We start from the raw sequence: 18,496 nt of genomic DNA on the forward strand, positions 1-18,496 counted from the left end.
GATGGTGGTCATGCTGCTTCACACTCTGAAGATTGCGATAGAGGATTTTTTCCAGTTATGTTCAAAGCTTATTTCTTGGTGGGGGTGGGGGGGGGAAGTTATTCATTAGCAAAAAAGAAGCCTATTCATAATTGTCAGCGATTAAGATTTCATTGCATGGAACAGTGTTTTAATTAATGAGGGGAGCAGTGGCCAAATAGCTAAACATTCTAGCTGGCTTTGAGATAAATCAGCACTATGTCACACAAATGACACTAAATAATATAATCTAAAGTCACATTGTAGTCCTTGTCAAGAGCTATTGCATCTAATTCTGTTGTGGTGCCTCAGCACCTGAACAAAAGTCATATTGGCAACTGATTGTTAGTTGGCTAAAAGAAATTTCAGCTATACACTATTCTGGGATATTCACAGAAATAAAGATGTGTTCACTGAACCTAAAATCAGTACTGGAGAGTTGATATGTCTATTGTTAATACAAAGAAAAGTGAAGATCTTTTTTGTCTAGTTTTAATGCTTTTCCATGCAAGCTTAGTCTGTTTAAATGTTATTTTTAAAAAAGCACTTATCCCTCCTCTGACTTTGGCTAATTCTGAGTGGACTAGGAATTTTTTATATTTTGTAGCAGTTCCTAGTTATTGCATGACAGATGTGTTATTGTTGGTTTCTAAATAAATACTGTATTTAAGAAAGTATAACATGATGACAGGTTATACACTGAGGAATATACTATAAAGATTCATGAGGAGCATGGACAGTACTTTGTATTCAGTTATCTTGGTTGATTTTGACATGAATACATCAAAAGTCCAACAGTCTCTTGCAACAACAATAATACTGCACAATGATGTGTAAGATGTACGAACATACCAAATTCCTGTAGGTATTTTTTTGGTAGTACCAGGTTCTATGATCTGCATTCTATTATGTTTAGTAAAAAAGATATAGAAATAGGAATATAATAAAAATTAACCTTGTAACAATTAGTTCTTTTCTTTATGTAGGCTAAAAGAGGAAAGCAGAAGGATAATGTGAGGAATAAGAGGTTCCTTCTAGTAAATGCAGGTCTTGCACTAGCTCCTGATTCATTTCAAATAGTCTTTGACAGTGAAAATGAAGCTAAAGGTAACGTACCTATGTGTGACTAAAAGTTACTACATTTAATTTTGACTGCTTTGCACAGTCTTCAAGGGCGGACATAAAATCTAGTGGCAACATGTAGAGAATATTGCAATACAGGTGAAGGGACAGTTCTGCTGAATTCTGTGGCAAAGCTGGTATCAATTTTGTTAGGGATCTAAGATTTATATTATTATACTGGAAGAGGGAATGTTGTTATATTGCCCTCTGAATTCATCTGAATCTTACAGTTGTGCTGTAGTGGACTGTGAGTTGGGCTGTAATTTGATTTTCACTATGTGCAACTCCTGAATGTTCTTGCCCAAGGTCGGTTTTAAGTGGTATTAAGTTTCACCCCATAATATTCTGTGTTAATTACATACAATATGTCCTCCTTGGGGGAGGACTCCTCTCATCCTTCCCCTGCTCCAGCATGGAGTCCCTCTCACAGGGTGCAGACCTTCAGGAGCAAACTGCTCCAGCGCGGGGTCCCCCACGGGGTCACAAGTCCTGCCAGCAAACCTGCCCTGGCGTGGGCTCCCCTCTTCACAGGTCCACCGGTCCGGCCTGGAACTTGCTCCAGCGTGGGCTTCCCACAGGCCACAGCCTCCTTCAGGTGCCTCCACCTGCTCTGGTGGGGGGTCCTCCACGGGCTGCAGGTGGAATCTCTACACCCCCTCATCCTTCCTCCGTGGGCTGCAGGGGGACAGCCTGCTTCACCATGGCCTTCACCACAGGCTGCAGGGGGATCTCTGCTCCGGCGCCTGGAGCAGGGGTGTACTTGAGATATTTGGAGGCTAAACAAGCATGAATCAGTTTTTGTATGGGACAACTATATCTGAAGATATAGGAAAAACAGAATAGATGCTGGTGGGGTGTAGGGGTTTTTTTCATGTTGGTTGGTTTTCAGAAAGCTTGAAGGACTGAAAAAAGGGCTGGATTTCAAGTGTTTCAGAAAGTAGTTATGCATATAATTGCATACCCTTCGTGTGGATTGTTTCATCTCTAATACTTAAAAACTACCTTAAATTTTTTTTCTTTGCTAAGTTTCCTCAGGTAAAAGTAGGAGTCATATAAGCTACCTCTGTGCAAAAGCACAACATCATATTAAAAGTGTGGAGAAAGTTGATGAACATTTGAAACACTTAAATGAGAATGACAGAGAGAGGTAATTACTACAGACAAGAAACATCTCTTTTATCTTTGTAAAAGTCTCTAATGGGAAAGTTTCTTATTGCAGCTGTTGAGTTACTTGATGATACCTTGTAAGAGGCTGAATACTTCAGTCAGACCTGGCAAAGCATTTAGGCATGTGTTTATGTCTGAAAAGTTCCATTATGTTCACATACTATGCGTAATTTTATTCTTTTGCTGTTTCTAAATCTGCTGTCTCACATGCACACGTAAACTCACCTATTCTATTGATATGAACTGCACACACAGAAGAATGAGCGGATTAAGGTTGGAAGACTGAATAACTTGATGTGTGATTGAAACTTTGCTGAAGTGTCTTTTTAGGCCCTTGTACCACATAGAATCACAGAACCCCAGCCTGGTTTGGGTGGGCAGGGACCTCCCAGCCCACCCAGTGCCACCCCTGCCATGGGCAGGGACACCCTCCACTAGCCCAGCTTGCCCAAAGCCCCATCCAACCTGGCCTTGAACACTGCCAGGGAGCCAGGGGCAGCCACAGCTTCTCTGGGCATCACGTGCTACAACTTTTTTGATAAAGAAAGTAAATAGTCCATTCTGAGAGTCAGAAAGATTAATCTGAAGGAAGATCACAGGTATTGTTTTGACTGTATGTCACTTTATCATTCTGTATTTAAAAGGAGGCATTTCTTCTTTTTTTGCTGCACTAAAAATTCCTGTGATGAAGTTTAACCCAAATTGTTTTCTAAAAAATTCTAAATCCAAACCTATTTTCCACTTACTTTGAAATTCTCAGCATCAGTTCTGAAATATTTAGTGTAGTTTATTTTGCAAGAGATATAATTAGAGGTATCACATTTTGAAATTTCAGTATAGTTACTATCCAAAACAAGAATTTTGTCGCACTCCTGATATGTTGAGGGGATTTTTTTTTTAATTAATAAAGCACGAGTGTTATGTTTGCTACTGATAGTAAGTCTTCCATTTATTAATTTTTATTAGATTTAAAATTTTATTTATGATGGCCATCATTATTGCCGTGACTTTTTGTTGATCTTGAACTGTGGGAGATAATCCTGCTTATAAAGTAATTTAATGAATGCTTTTTCTTTGGTAGAATTATACTTTGGGCAGATTTGGCAAAAGTTGCACGTAAACAAGAAGTGTGGGATGTCTGCCGCGCAGCATGCAGATTTTGTATCTTGTATGATGATACTTTGTTTAGGAAGGTAAAAAAGCCTAAAAAAAGTAAGTGAACAAATTATTTTGAATGTTGTAAGAGGAACTTTTTCCTCGTTTGTTAGAGTTACTTGAAGGAGTCAGCCAATATTATTATTTTCTTCCCTCCCATTCCCAAAATTCCCTGAGAGTGTTGTCTGTCACTGCATGTTGGCATACATGGAATACTCTTTCTACCTCTGAATCTCTAAATCAGTCAATGCATTTTTCTGTTGAAACCATACTTTGCCTTCAGAAGTGTTTCACCAGTGCTAAAGACACATACTTACATGAAATTATCTACCTAAGAAAATAGGTGCATTCCCTAATGGTAATCTAGGTCCGTATTGTCCGTCTCTATCATACTGAATTACCTGAGGAAGCTGAAGGAAAATGGGTTATCAGTCACTCTGTAGGAGGCTCACGTGGTAACGTTGTTTACCCTTTGTTCGATTATTAGTGGTTCCTCTGAGGTATTGGACATTGACGGTGCCTTGTTCCTTGAGAGTTTGCTGAAAACCTACCACGCATGTTAAGAGAGTTCTCAACTCAGGGAAGGAGCGCTTTCAGACCACTAGCTGCTTGCTGACTTTTACGTATCTGTGTTAAAGGGGTTTTTTACCTGGGAGTTCATAAAACTCACCTTTAAAAATAGATTAAATTCTTGTACATGCCCTGTTGGCTAGTATTTTTTTTTCTCTAGCCAATGTTAATTGAACCTTTTCCACATTTTTTCTCCAGATTGTTTCCAAGTTGCACTTAAATAGGGCATTAATTTACCTGTTTTCTTACACAAATTTTGCATCTCCAGACTAGCCGTGTTTTATCTTTCATCTCTTTTCCAAACTAAAGGGAAAAATAATTTTAAAAAAAAAGCATCATTAATAGGAATTGGTATGTTCTTTTTCACAAGTTTTACATGTCCAGGGTAAAGGTGTCTTTCTCATACTCTGAGTGTTTACAAGGCTTTCTAATTCTATCTGTGTCAGTGCGAACACTTTTCCTGGGTAGGCAGGAGATAAGACGCTTTCCAACTCTGTTCAGAAGTGTTTCAAGTGGTTCGATCAGAGTTTGTTACAAATTTGGTCAATGCTTTCAGAGGTAGAACTTCACTAGAAATCAAACAGTGACAGTGACCTCACTGAAAGTCTCTGTTCTCAAGACCTGTGGAGTGACCTTCTGGAAACCCATTCATACTTCCATTGAGTGCTGCGCGTTTCTGTAAATGCGAAGGAAATGTTGCTGCGTTTGGTGGAGCAGCTGAGGTAATCTCTTCTGAGCAGTTTCCAACTCTGGGAATACTACTTGTTAAATGAAAGGCGAATAAGCTTGTAGATACCCAAGACGGGAAGAGAAATTTATGATTGACTGGAGTTCTCTGAGAACTGTTGGCACTGTTTGTTTTCATGTTCCACTTAATTTTTCTTTATTACTACTAATTCTAGGACTAGTGCGTGAAAGGTTGTCTTTATGTAGATACCATATTGAGGATACAGCAAAGATAATTCTTGTAGTGTGAAGACCCTCTACAGAGACTTGCTGGGTTGTCAGATGTGAATAAAAGCAAATAATTCAAGATGCTCTAGAGTTACAGAAAAAGAACGTACCAGTTCCTAGTAATGATGCCTTTGGTGTGTGGTTGCCCTGAGTTGCTGATAAGTGCTTCTTTTTCCCTTTAGTTTGGAAAAGAAATGAAAGGTGAAACATTGCTACCCTGGAGAAAGTAAATACATGTGATTGGTCCGGGAATTGGAAACAATCCAGTCAAATTATCAGACTGAAGGTTTTAAGAAAACAAAAACATTAATTTTTGACAGAATTTAAACTGTTGTTTTGCAAAATCAATTATGGTTTAAAAAATTAGACAAGGACTAAAAAGTTAGATTTATCAGAGAGTATTGAACTTGATGGGTTGAACAGAACCTCTGGTTCAGAAGATTTCTTGGATGCAGATTCTGAAAAGCTGTGAAGATGGGCTGGGAAAAAAAAGTAGCTTTGTGTATCCTACTTTTTATGCTTTTCCTCAAACACCCACAATTGGCCAACAATGTAGAGGGAACCCACTGTGATAGCTTTTATGCTCTTACTTTGTGTTTGTATAAATAATCTTGGTCCTTACTCTTCATTATTAAAGCAAAGAAATATAGTGCTATTTTTCTCTTTATTGATGTGTATGTTGCCAGAAAGTCAACCCCATCCATGATTTAAACACACTGAGATTTTAGCCACTACATAATGTCCAGTGCTCCACTTCCACTGAAGCCATAAAATTGAACTAGAGGCCATGGTTTATATTCATATTAATATAATTTCAGCATGAATGTTATGCAGCAAGTTATTTGCTGCAAATATTGAAGTTTATGCACAAATGCAGCCAAATCACAGGTAACCAATACCTCGGCACTGCTTGAGAACAGGTTTTGAGTGCAATAAATTGTACTGATGAAAAAAGAAATTGAGTGAAATAATTTTAAATCTGTACTTGTCAGCTCTTTCTCGTGGATTTAAGAATGTGTAGGGATTTTTAAATTTTAAAATGAAGATGATTTTTTTTTTCTGATTTACATGGTAATAATAATGAATTTGTTTGTTTGTTTGTTTGTTTTTAGCACAGAAGAAGAAAGCTAGTACAGCTATGATGGATGATGATCAAGGTGACAGCTTACCAGGAGAATCATTACTACATGCTAAATCCTTCTCTTTTGAAAGAGATTTACTCAGAATATTAGCAGAAATAAGATTCATTAATGCAGAGGTAAATAAATTACACAGCTGTTATTCACATTTGTTTCATTTAGCTTTGTTTTATGTATAATTTTATGTATAAGTCTTAAAGCACTGGAATTTTGAGTTTAATTATTGTTTATGTCCACAGGAACTAAAGAAGTAGTTTCAAGAAGCATCTTTATCAATATACTGTGTGAAAGTAACTATAGCAATAGTTTCACTGCAGGTGGTGATAACACCTTTTTACAAGGGATTCAATTGTAAATGTTTAACATGTGAAATTATATGTCTAGAACCTTAAAGTTCCAGCATGATTAATTTATTTTTTTTCCTAATGAAATTACTTAGTAAAATTATCTGTAGGCAATTGGAAGATTATGTGGTATCTTACATTGTATTTCGTATAGTTGTACATGCCTGTCTAATATCTGAAAAAGCATTTTGTATTTTTTAATTTTTGAAGAGGTGACAACACTAATACTAAGTCACAGTCTATTTTCATAATGGTAACCTGCATAGAAAATTTACTTCTCTGTATCTTTCTAGGCAACTGTTCATTTATTAAGATTGCAGGGAATTGAACTGAATGATCACGCTGTACCTCCACAAGATAAAAGCCAGTATCGTCCAGGATATGTTTCATGTCTTCCTGAAAGTGATCCAGAATGGAAAACATACAGGTGCTTTTCTTTAATATATGACAAGACCTAGGAACTCTAACAGAATGTTGTTATCACACATGGATGATAATTGCAAAAGTTATTTCTTCTTAGTAAAATTCATTGTCACCAGATGCTTCATATTTTTAGGTAATCTTGGTACTGGGAAAAGGAGGAGAATCTAAAAAAATTGTTTGAAATAATTTTTCTTAAGTTTGCTTTCATTGTGGAGTGTGCGTTTTAAGGTTCATTTAACACTTATTTCTCTGAAACTAGAAGCAGGTATCCCAACTTTCAAAACTATTCTATTGACATTTAGACCATGCAATTCTATATTAAAAAATATTTTTCCCCAAATCAAAAAAACTCTTTGTCTTGCTTTATAGCTCCTATAACTATAATGATGTCTGAATACATACAATGAATTACTGCAGTTTGCAAAACTAGTCTGTTCCATCCAATCAACTGAAATGAATAAGGGAGAGTAGAACATAGCAAGTATCGGTCTCACGATTATTTCTTGCGAAGGAGGAGAAGGGGGAGAATTCTGAAGATGAGACTTAAATTATCTTCTTTTCATGCTTATACTAATATTATCCTTATTGTGACAGTGGTCATGTCCTGATAGAGTAGGATGTCAGAGTTGTGTCCCTAAGTCTGTTCTTAAATCTGAAGATTAAGTAAAGTTTCTCACACTGTCTGCTTGCAAATGTTCAGTAAAACAGGAAAAAGTATAAACTGATCAGAACCAAGGGACAACGATGATGAGGATTCTGTTCCAGAATTTGCTACGAAGCTGTTTTTCAGTTTACCCTATTAGAAGGGTAAACTTCCTATTAGAAGTCATAGGAAATAAGCACTTTGGTCTACTGTGTCCTGTACCATTGTTGACATAATAATACCCTGTGTCAGTTTGTGCTTTTGGTTTTGTGACTTAACCATGGCCATTCTGTATGGTCATCCAAGACTGCATTTTTAATGTTGCTTTTTCTAAGTAATGGTACATCTTGATAACTAAGAAAAAAAAAAATAAAGCTATTGAAAGAAAGTTATTGCATAGACCATGAAAAAGATGTTATTCTACTAAAAATGAATTTAGCGTTTCAAACATCTGGAGATATCTTTGAGTGCGAGAACACATTAAGTTGTTAAGTGAAAAAGATGCCTCCTTAACACTTGAGTGGAATGCCTTACTTGTATCTGTATGCAAGTAGAGCCCTGTCATGGGTATTTAATGATTTCTAGCACTGATGTGTGGATTCACACGCACATTTTAAAAAAAACGTGGATGAAGCATGAACTATAGCCACTATTTTTTAAGCTAATAGCATTTGATTGTCAGAGACTACTCATTTTATGTCAAAACTATATGATACTATATTAATTATGTTAATTCCTTTCCTGTGTCATCTTCTTATCAAAGTAAAATGTAAGTTAATGGATGAAGACTTAATAAATGCAACTGAAAAGTAATTAAAAATTTGTTTTTGTTGTTGTTTGAGATGTGCTACTGCATATTTGACCTTATGATATTATTCCTTTTAGTGTTGAGGTTTTGGAATAACAGCTTCTTTATGCTAATTTTATAGTTTATGGATAGACTACTTATCTCAGTATGCTATGGAAAACTTCCAACGTGCAGCCGAAATAGGAGAAGAATTGAATGAAGCCTGGATTGTTCACAATGCTGTGGTGTATATCTTAAACTACAATAGACATCTTATCTCTTCAGGAAGACAGAGGGAAATTATTGAGTGTCTGCAGACTCTTCTTGGAGCCATCAAGACTGTTGGGCACAATGGGTAAATTTAGATGTTTGGTTATGAACATGCTCTGTTTTTCTAAAATGGAAAAATATTTTTACAAACGTTGTAAATCGCATTGTGCTGTGAAAGACTTATTTCTGGCTTTTATTAGTAGTAGAAGGACTTTGGTATATACAGAGTAGTTCAGAAGATAAATTTAATTCTGTGGTGTGAAAATGACTTTTTAATCCTTTCTATTTGTTCCTTGTTACTATTCACTATAAGCCATAATAACTTTAGACTAAGCAATATTAATTTCTCTTCATTGTGGAATAGCAACATGTGCCTGTGAAATAGCATTCTGTTAAGCTAGTCAGAAAGAACCAGGAAGATTTTTCTTAGGCTTTGAGTTTGCAGGACAGCTTGGAATGTGTTTGCTTGCAGTCAGTTGCTCTGAAGTTGAATTATATTGTAATTACAGTTCATTGTAAATATTTCTAATCAGAGTAAGTTAGCTACTGCAGGTTTTGAAATATAAAAGAAAAGAATAAAAAGGAAAATAAAGGAATGGTGCACATTAATAGACCACGAAAATGGGACTGTGTATTTCACAGTGGTTTAGAGAAATCCTGTTCTGTAGTAAATGCAATGGGGGAATGATTGACTATGACAGAGGAGGTGCTCAAGTCAAAATCTGACTGTGGGACAAAATCCTAGAAATTTTAGCACATTGTTGACAGTGACCTCAGCACTAGACAAACTGTTGGGACCAGCAGCAAAGGCAGCACTTTTAACAGTATTGGAGAGCAAAGTCTAAAGTGCATTTTGTACAGAGATGAAGACTGCCAATACCTGCTTATTAATTCTGATAATTATATTAGCACACATCAGCAATAATCTGAGTCATAATTCAGTTTATTACATTTGTATTTTCTTAAAAAAAAAAAAAAAAAAAAGGTAATTCCAGCTCAGCAGTTGATTTGCATGAAGAGTAATACAGTGTAATAAATAAATGGTTTTATGTGAGGGGTTTGGCTTAGGTTATTTTTTTTAGGAAATAAATAGTTATTCATTTTATGCATAGCAGCCCACTAATAAAAAATATTATATTTTACATATGTTTGTCTGACATAAATATGATTTTTTTTCCTGTGAGGAAATAGAAGCTTTAATTATAGAAAGAGCTGAAAAAATATGATGTAAATTGTGGAAGTTGATTGTGGTTTTTTGTTCATTTACTTGACAGTAGTAAACTTTATTACTTTCCTCTTATATCTGTTGCAGTATTCACTTCCGATTTTTGTTTTCTTCTACAGAAGTACTGTGATTTTATTGATGTTATGTAATGCTTTGGCTCGGGGCTTAATTCTTTGTTGGATTCCAAAGCCAAAGCTTGCTGAGAAGAAAAATAAAGATGCAGCAACAGACAGCAGCAGAAAAGCTGCAGCAAAGAAACATGAAAAAGCAAATGTTGTCCAGTCTGTTTCAGTAGATCCCAGAGGGCTCCCCGATATCAAAGCTGCCTTAGAGGTACAAGGTCCTCATTTTTTTGTAGTCTTTTTTGGTCTGCTCTCATATATTACAGTTCATATAAACTGAATTGTAGAAATTTTTGCAATAAATAAGCTACCATCTTTTACAGTTCCTGCCACCACAGATCTTCTGCAAATGCACATTGAAGTTCGTTACCGACTGGGGCTGAGGACTGTAACTTCTATTTGCTGTATGGGTTGACTTCATGGAGATGTTGTTAGGCTTAGAGATGCAATAATTTAAAAAAAACTAATGGATGGCATGTTCCATACAAAGAGCTTTCCACATTTCTCTTGTGTTTCGGTCTTTTTTTTTTTTTTCTTGGTGTTTAGATTTGCGAATTTGCCCTAAATGTGACAACTGGAACCATGCCTAACGAAACAGTACCTATTGCTGCACAACAACAGGTCATCGCTACGTGGGTGAAAGCAAAACAGTTAATTCAGCAGCAGATTGGATATAAACTTGGGACTGAGGAGGTATTATTTTTCTGAAATCCTACATAATGTTGAAACTTTTATTTGAAAAATTAAAATTAAATTCATAAATTCATTTAATAAGGACTGAAGTTATCAAGGTGTATTTTCTTCTATATATTTGAATACAATGTGAAAATAAATTTTTACTGTAGTTCCCGTAAATCTTTATGGAATATAGCAAATTTTTCACATTGGGCATAGCAGTGAGTCTATATTTCTTAACTCTACCTTCTGTTTTTGGCTCCCAACAATAATTATGGTGATGTTTGTCATACAATGACTGTATAACAGAGTTGGGTTTGAATTAATACATTTAAAATAATAAAATGGCTACATTAAAAATGTTAAGAAAAATCAGCTATATTTATATCAACATTTAATATAGTCTCTTTATATATGGAAAATGGACTTAGTAAGTTGGAAATTAATATTTTATTCCTATCTTTTTATTTTATTATATCTATAAAACCAGAATCCCTTAGTGATATATAGAATTTATATTCATTGTATTGTTGCTATGTTTTTTAATGTTGAAACTGTTGTAGTTTAGTGTTCACAATGTTAATTAAAAATAAATAAATACATAAAATCCCTCATTTTAGGGACACAATAAGGAGATGAATACTTGCTTAATCCAAATTGAGGTTTTCAAATGTAGTTGTTATTACCTTGTCATCTCAATTAATGTCCTTAATAATGTTTACTTGCAAAAAAAAAATCTGTTAATGTGAATTTTTTATTTCTGCTTAGAATAATGATGACGTACAAAATCCTATGGCAAGAATTCTTGTTGGTCTAGAAATGTACTCATGTAATGGCTTGGGTCTCATGGATTTCGCTGTTCCTAGCTTATCTCAGGTATTTAGTTGCATGCTCTCAAAATTTAAGTAATTGCATAGTATAAATGTGATTTCAGTTTTGGATGGAGGCAAAATTAATTTTGAAACTTTTATTGTATCATTATTTCCTTTAAAACTTTCCAAGAGATTGAATAGTTATAACAAGTAGAAAATTTTTGTGACTGAATATTTTCATTTATCCAGAAAACAGCAGTAGAATACCAGTATTAGAATTATTCCCATGTTGCTCTAACAAATTATTTCCATACCCATCGGATGAGTATAAAGGGTTCATATGAATTCTGTACAGAACCATGCTACTGGCCTTTCAATTTTGTGGAGAAGAGAAAACTTTATAGAATGGTAGAATCATTCAGGCTGTAAAAGACCTTTATGATCACCAAGTCCAACCGTCACCCCAGCACTGCCCAGCCCCCCACTCACCCCTGTCCCCAAGCACCACATCTACACGGCTGTTAAATCCCCCCAGGGACGGGGACTCCACCACTGCCCTGGGCAGCCTGTTCAGGGACTGACAGCCCTTTGGGGGAAGACATTTTCCCTCATCTCCAGTCTAAACCTCCCCTGGCACAACCTGAGGCCGTTTCCTCTCGTCCTATGGCTTGTTCCTTGGGAGAAGAGACCGACCCCCACCTGGCTACACCCTCCTGTCAGGGAGCTGTAGAGAGGTGTATTTTAGGGTTTGTATTGGAAGTGTTAAGAATTTCAACAGAAAACTTCATGTTATAGTGAATTTACTTTTGGCAGCTGCAAGGTAGTACACAACTACCATTTGTTGCTATTTAACGAATGGCTTTTTGATGAGTCTTACATGAGGAATAGTTCCTTCAAGTGCTTGCTTTTGATCAGTCTTCTATTATAACTCATGCTGAATAGTGCCACACTTTTCCTGAGATCCTGTTGGTTACCAGGCTATTCAAGAGGAATAAAGGTGGTGTAGAAAGGTTTATACCTTGTATTTTCAAAACAGTGAGTTGTAGTCTTACCTGTTTGATTACCACATTTATAATTTCTACCTCTTGTAAGGAGCTTTCTTAAAGAACTAAGATGTATTTCCCCATTTAGCTAGGAATCTGGTGATATTGTCTAACACTTTTATAGAAATCTTCTTCTTTCTAAAGACTAGGATCTGGGTCACTGTAAATATATAGGTATCTAATTCTAGTTGCTCTACAGATTTATGCCAAATATTATGAGTTAGCTGTAGCTATTACTACAGTGACTTAGTTTTGGAGAGCACTATTGTAGTATCCTCATTTTGACCAATTCATTATACTTATGTGTGTGTATATATACATCTATCTGTCTCCCATTATCTTAAAAAGATATAACTTTCTGACTGACACATGCAAAAGCAAGGAAGATGTTTAGATCCTGTAATGAAACTATATATGAAACACTGTTGTTGTAAAACCAGTTCTATCTCCCGTTCTTACATTTGGCTTAACTAAAATGGGCTCTGAATTTTGGAAGTCCTGTTCCACTGATTTTCGGAAGAGGACCAAAGACATATAATGAGTCCTGGCAGATACTGCTGGTCAAAAGGCATGCATGCTTACAGCTGGATTTACGTACGCTATTATGATACTTAAGGGTGAACGATGCTTCTCTATTGTATATTTTAATTGTTCTTGTAACTCTTTAGTTTTCTGTATAGTTTTATCATGTACTTGTTCCATGTCCAGGTGGGTTGTATGGAAGGCCAGTTGTAAGCGTGTAAGTGCTATAGAAAAGAGCATGATAAAAACATGAGATTTAAACTCTCTTTTTTTCCTCTCTTTTTTCCTCTCTTTTTTTCTACCCCCCCCCAGTTAGTGAAATTGGCTTTAGAATGCAGTTGGTCAGATTCCTTAGTGGAATTGCAGACACTGACACGACTTACATATTTTGCATATGTATCACATGACTTTGAAATAGCGATGACTTGTTCCAAAAGAATCTTGCAATGGGATGAGAAGTTTATCCACAATAGAGATACTAAGGAATACGAAATGTAAGTACGTGGAATTTTGCACGATACTGTGGTATACTTGAACTAAGTTTTGAAGAAAGAGTATATCAGTTAAATGCATCAGATCACATAATCAAAAGTGAATCAATCTTTTTTTACAAAGAAACTGTACAGTTAGAGGTGAAAGCAAAATTTTCCTACTTCTGCTGATTCTGTCATTACCAGTTACTTAAGTACTGCAGGTGATGTTTTAACTCTGCAGTGTAGCCTGAGTAAAAGGCAGTGTGAGACCCAGATTGGGGCTGGACCCAGTTCAAGAAGATATATGAATTTTATTATCCAAGTGACTCAACCGGTCATGTAGACGTGCATTTGAGCATTGCTTTTCTGAAATGGTCTCTGTAATCATGGTCTTTTCACACTTTTATGATTTCCAAGCAGAAAGTAGCTTATTCTAGCTCGTTTGCTGATGCTGAGCTGGCTGTAATACACAAAGGGTCTACACAGTTCATGGAACAAGGTGGAGATGTGAGTGACAGTGGGCGATAGCAGCTACTGTATTCCAGGCTCTGGTGTCAGGCAGTCTTTATGGTCCTTATTGCCACCTATGGATATGGGTGCAATAGGAATGTGACTCATTTCTTTAAAAGCCCAGTGTCTTACTTAACTGATAATTTAAAACTTTGATCTCAAAAGAAACAAGGAAGAAAAAAAAAGAGGTTTCATATATAAACGGATCTGTTGGTGAAGTCCTTTATTATAAAATGGTGATACCCTTCGATCCTTCTATTTTTCTATATAATTTCCTCCAAAAACAGAATGTAATTTTATCAAAAGGAATCAACTCCATTCAGTAACAATTTGTTGTAATGTGGGAAGTTTGAGGTAAACATATGAAACACTTTGAATATAATTTATTGTTCATTTTTTTTCTCTCTGAGAAGTAATTTCTCTTTCAAAAAAAATTTTCTGCTCTTTGAGATGAATGGTTGTTTGCTACATGGAGAAAAAACATGTAAAACCAAATAAGATATCTTAATATGAAATATATAGTTTCAGAACATTATAGAAATTGAGAAAATACTTGCTGCATATCTAGCAATTTGCAAACTAGTGAATGAGAAAACGTTTGATTCTTTGACAAAGAAATGTAGTCATGGATTGTCAATGCTGTATCCGGAGAAATGGAAACAGCATTGGGAAACTTAGTTGTCTTATGGTAAAACACAGCTTCAGGACAAAGAAGGGTTAAGTATTTTTAACTTCTTCTTGTGGTTAACTTGTACTGTAGAACACTAGTGTCCTCTTGTGGACACAAATCATAACTGTATGATAGTTCTCACCACAGGGTAGGAACTAGGCCAACTAGAATGTCTGCCTTTCTGTATCTGGTTGCATATTGTAACTAAGATTAAAAAAAAAAATTGTGCAAAATGTATTATTCTTTTCTTACAAAATCACTATTAGCCAAAGATACCAGATTTATTTACTTACTTATTTTTAACTGATTAGCTGCTGGGACTGACATTACATTCTTTTCTTTTAAACATCATGGAATATGATCCGAATCAATTTTTCCAGAGCCCTGTGCATACTTTACCAGACATAAGTGTGACCAATTCCAAAAGAAAGTATCAAAAATTGTCTTAATTTTTTCTGTTTTTAATTGCTTGCTATGTAAGTTTCACTTTGGACTAATAATTTGTTTGATGTACAATAGTGAATAATGGGGAGAAAACCCCAGATCTATTTTCCCCCCTTGCTAAATGTAGATAATATTTTTTTTACCTGATTTCACAGTTATTTTAGAACTGTGAAAAAGGTATTTTATTTCTAATGCCTTTTCACAAAATGTCCGGTTTTTGAAATATTTTCTGATTTTAAAAGAAAAGCCAGTAGAAGCATTTGCAACTTCCAAAGCTAGGGACGTCTATTTAGCAACAACCTGAAAGCATTATTAATAGGAACTGCTGTGTTCTTAGACTGTAAGACTAGCACTTCTTGAATTATTTGCCTTTATTCAGGCCTGGTAACAGAGTGAGACAAGAAATGTTAAGCACTACTGCCTGTATACAAGGAAGGACTATAATGGAAAATTTGTCTGGAAGAAAACATGTGCGTGTAGCAGCATCAAAAGCCTTTGTTCAGAGTGCCAGGTATGTTTTATTTTGAGATGACTAATATAAAACAGACCTAAAATTTGATTTATGGATTTTAGGATCAACATATTATCTCTCAAGACTGATAAAAATCCAAATAGTTGTCAGTTAAAATGCTTAACAAAGGATTTGACAGATTTTTACAGTTTAGTAAATTTATCAAGTACCGTGTCTTCCACATAGCTGATCTTGTAATGTCATAGGATCACAGGAAAATCTGGTTGGAAGGGGCCTCAGAAAGGCTCTAGTCCAAACTCCTGCTCCAAGCAGGTCCAGCCCAGGGCTTTATCCAGTCTGGTCTTGAAAACCTTCAGGAATGGAGACTGCACAACCTGTGAGTAACCTGCTCCACTCCATGACTGTACTCGTGGAGGAAAAGTTTCTGCTTATATCCACTATGAACCTTTCTTATTTCAACTGGTGCCCATTCTCACTTGTCCTCCCATCTACTATGAAGAGCCTGACTGCTGCTGCTTCTCAGTAACTTTGTTAGGTTATTAAGAAACTTCTCCTCGTTAGGTCCCCCAATGCCAGCTCTTCATGCTGAATTAGCCCTGTACTCTCAGCCTCTCCTCTCAAGGCAAGTGCTCCAGTCCCTGAATCATCTTGGTGGCCTTCCACTAAGCTCGTTTCAGTTTGTGCATGTCTGACGTGTGTTGGGTGGCCTAGAACTGGATGCAGTAGTCTAGATGTGGTCTAAAGAGTGCTGACTAGAGGGTGATAATCAACAGGAACAGACAACAGATCGAGGGAATTAATACAGCCCAGGATGCTGCTGACTGTTGTTGCCAGAGCATGCTGCTGGCTGGTTTTCAGCTTGCTGTCCACAAAGACCCCCACGTCCTTTTCAGCAGAGCTACTCCTCAGCCAGTTAATCCTCAGCTTCTACTGTGGCAGAGCATCATATTAATATTGTGAACTGTATGTCATGAACCCAAAGTGGAAAGATTGCTTTAAATAATGAATAAGCGGGAGAAGGTGATATACATGGATGATGCATGACTTTGGTATGAATTCTTTGGTGTTTGGAAGAAATAAATTAATGAGCAAAAGTAGGCAATTAGAACTCTTAGAAGATGAACATGTGACGGCTGATGTGAGGTTGTTAACGTAATACTTTTTTCCTTCCATTGGTCATTAAAAAGACTGATGAATGAAGTTAGACTAGCCAGTGTAACAGAACTCTAAGGTGATGTCATGTTGCAGGTGAATTTGTATTATTTTAAATTTGCGTGGTATGACAAGCGCTTTTTCAGGAAGGACTGAGCATATATATGTAACTCCACACATTCCAAAAGGGAGACAGAAAGTAGTGAGCAAATCTAGGCCTTAATAAGCCTAGTGTTAAGACATAAGGTTTGTGAGCATATGGACTCTAATAATCATGAAACTATGGGAGAAAATGGAAAAGGTCGCCAGACTCCAAACTTACTTTTTTTAAAATAGTAAAACTTTTCAATGGGTGATTGTTTAATACCAATCCATAACTTTTAGCTACATTCTAAAGCTTTTGCTCACTTATATGAGTACTGTGTTGTATCACAATCTGGAGTATTATTAAATTTTATTCATACAAAGTAACATTTGCATGGAATGTGCTCAAAACAACTTGAATGCAGCTAGAGGCGTTTGGGGTATATTCTTATGTTACAGTGGTACTGTACTATGCAAAATCCATAACATTTTAATAATTGTTTTGTTCTATTTTGTAATGTTTTAAGAATGAGAAAATAACATAATAGGAAGCCGAAAGAAGTAGATTATTCCAATGAGGACATCTTGAGTAGATTTCTACTATTTTTTAATGAAAGCTCTTGAGCTAAGATTTCACAGTAATACAGTAAAACCATCAATATGGTATTTGTTTATTGCTACTTCTGCTGAATTTGTGAAGGTGTTTTGTATATAAAAATGCAAAATATCTTTTGTATGAAGCTTGTGCTAACCCCTCATTGCTGATATTATATAGGTGGTGCCTAGATCAGGTAAACCTAGATGTTTCTCGAAGTAAAATCCTGTATTTTGGCTAGAGTGTGATTGTTTTCCTTCATTAAGCTGTACTTCACTTTCTTCAGGTATGCAGGTGAAGCCAGAAATTATTCCCTTGTAATGTTTGCAGCTAGACACTTTTGGAATACGTGTTTACCTTTGCTAAGTTCTCCACGTGACAGAGAGCAGTTTAAAGAACCTACTGAAATAATTCTTCAGAATATAATTAAAGCAGAATCTAAAAATAAACAGGTAAGAATATCTAATAGGTATTGTTAATTGTGCTTGTGTTTAGTGGTTGGTACTGATGATAAAGAAAAATTTTGGTTTGCTCTGAAGCTCTGGGTGCATACTTCAAGATACCTTTTCTAAGAGGGGAAAGGGACTTATTTGTCATAAACACATACATTGTTTCTTACCTGCTTTCACATAACACTCATTCATACATACAGGGAATCACATACTCCTTTTTTCCATTTGGTGGTGGTTCTGGTTTTAGTCAACTGTCAGACTTGTAACAGTTTTCTTCAATATAATTTGCTATCTGAAGGGCTGTAGCATTTCACTTTGTGAAGCTTACAAAAGGGGATATTTAGAAAATATTGAAAAGAATATCCAGAAAAAAACCTGCCACTTCCAGGAGTACGATAATAGACCTTAAAACACAAACTCAGGAAAAAAAATGTGACTAAATTAAAGTTCCCCACATCTGCAGATTCAAATTTCTCTTCTTCCTGCAAAAAGGAATTTTTACTTTGCATATTTTCAGGTTTTTAACAGACTATTTAGCACTTTAGCAGTAGGAAGGAGTTATAATTCAAACTGTGCTGGGAGTCAGTGATAAAACTAAATACTGGTTGATTATGAACAGCATGTGTAAACTGAAGAAGTCGTCCATAGGAAAC

General features: G+C 35.8%; 1 protein-coding gene across 1 annotated transcript in view; it reads left to right on the plus strand.

Annotated features, from left to right (window-relative positions):
* CFAP46 (cilia and flagella associated protein 46) overlaps positions 1–18,496 on the plus strand; it is an 82,604-nt gene that overhangs the window by 18,556 nt on the left and 45,552 nt on the right. Inside the window, exons 13-24 of the mRNA XM_054832504.1 lie at positions 1,005–1,125; positions 2,167–2,287; positions 3,389–3,519; positions 6,099–6,244; positions 6,763–6,896; positions 8,465–8,677; positions 9,937–10,150; positions 10,486–10,632; positions 11,383–11,490; positions 13,304–13,485; positions 15,468–15,599; positions 17,678–17,843. Of these exons, the coding sequence (XP_054688479.1) occupies positions 1,005–1,125; positions 2,167–2,287; positions 3,389–3,519; positions 6,099–6,244; positions 6,763–6,896; positions 8,465–8,677; positions 9,937–10,150; positions 10,486–10,632; positions 11,383–11,490; positions 13,304–13,485; positions 15,468–15,599; positions 17,678–17,843 (1,815 nt within the window). The remainder of the gene's footprint in view (positions 1–1,004; positions 1,126–2,166; positions 2,288–3,388; positions 3,520–6,098; positions 6,245–6,762; positions 6,897–8,464; positions 8,678–9,936; positions 10,151–10,485; positions 10,633–11,382; positions 11,491–13,303; positions 13,486–15,467; positions 15,600–17,677; positions 17,844–18,496) is intronic.

Source organism: Grus americana, chromosome 7 (assembly GCF_028858705.1).
Source record: "Grus americana isolate bGruAme1 chromosome 7, bGruAme1.mat, whole genome shotgun sequence".
Taxonomy (NCBI): Eukaryota; Metazoa; Chordata; class Aves; order Gruiformes; family Gruidae; genus Grus; species Grus americana.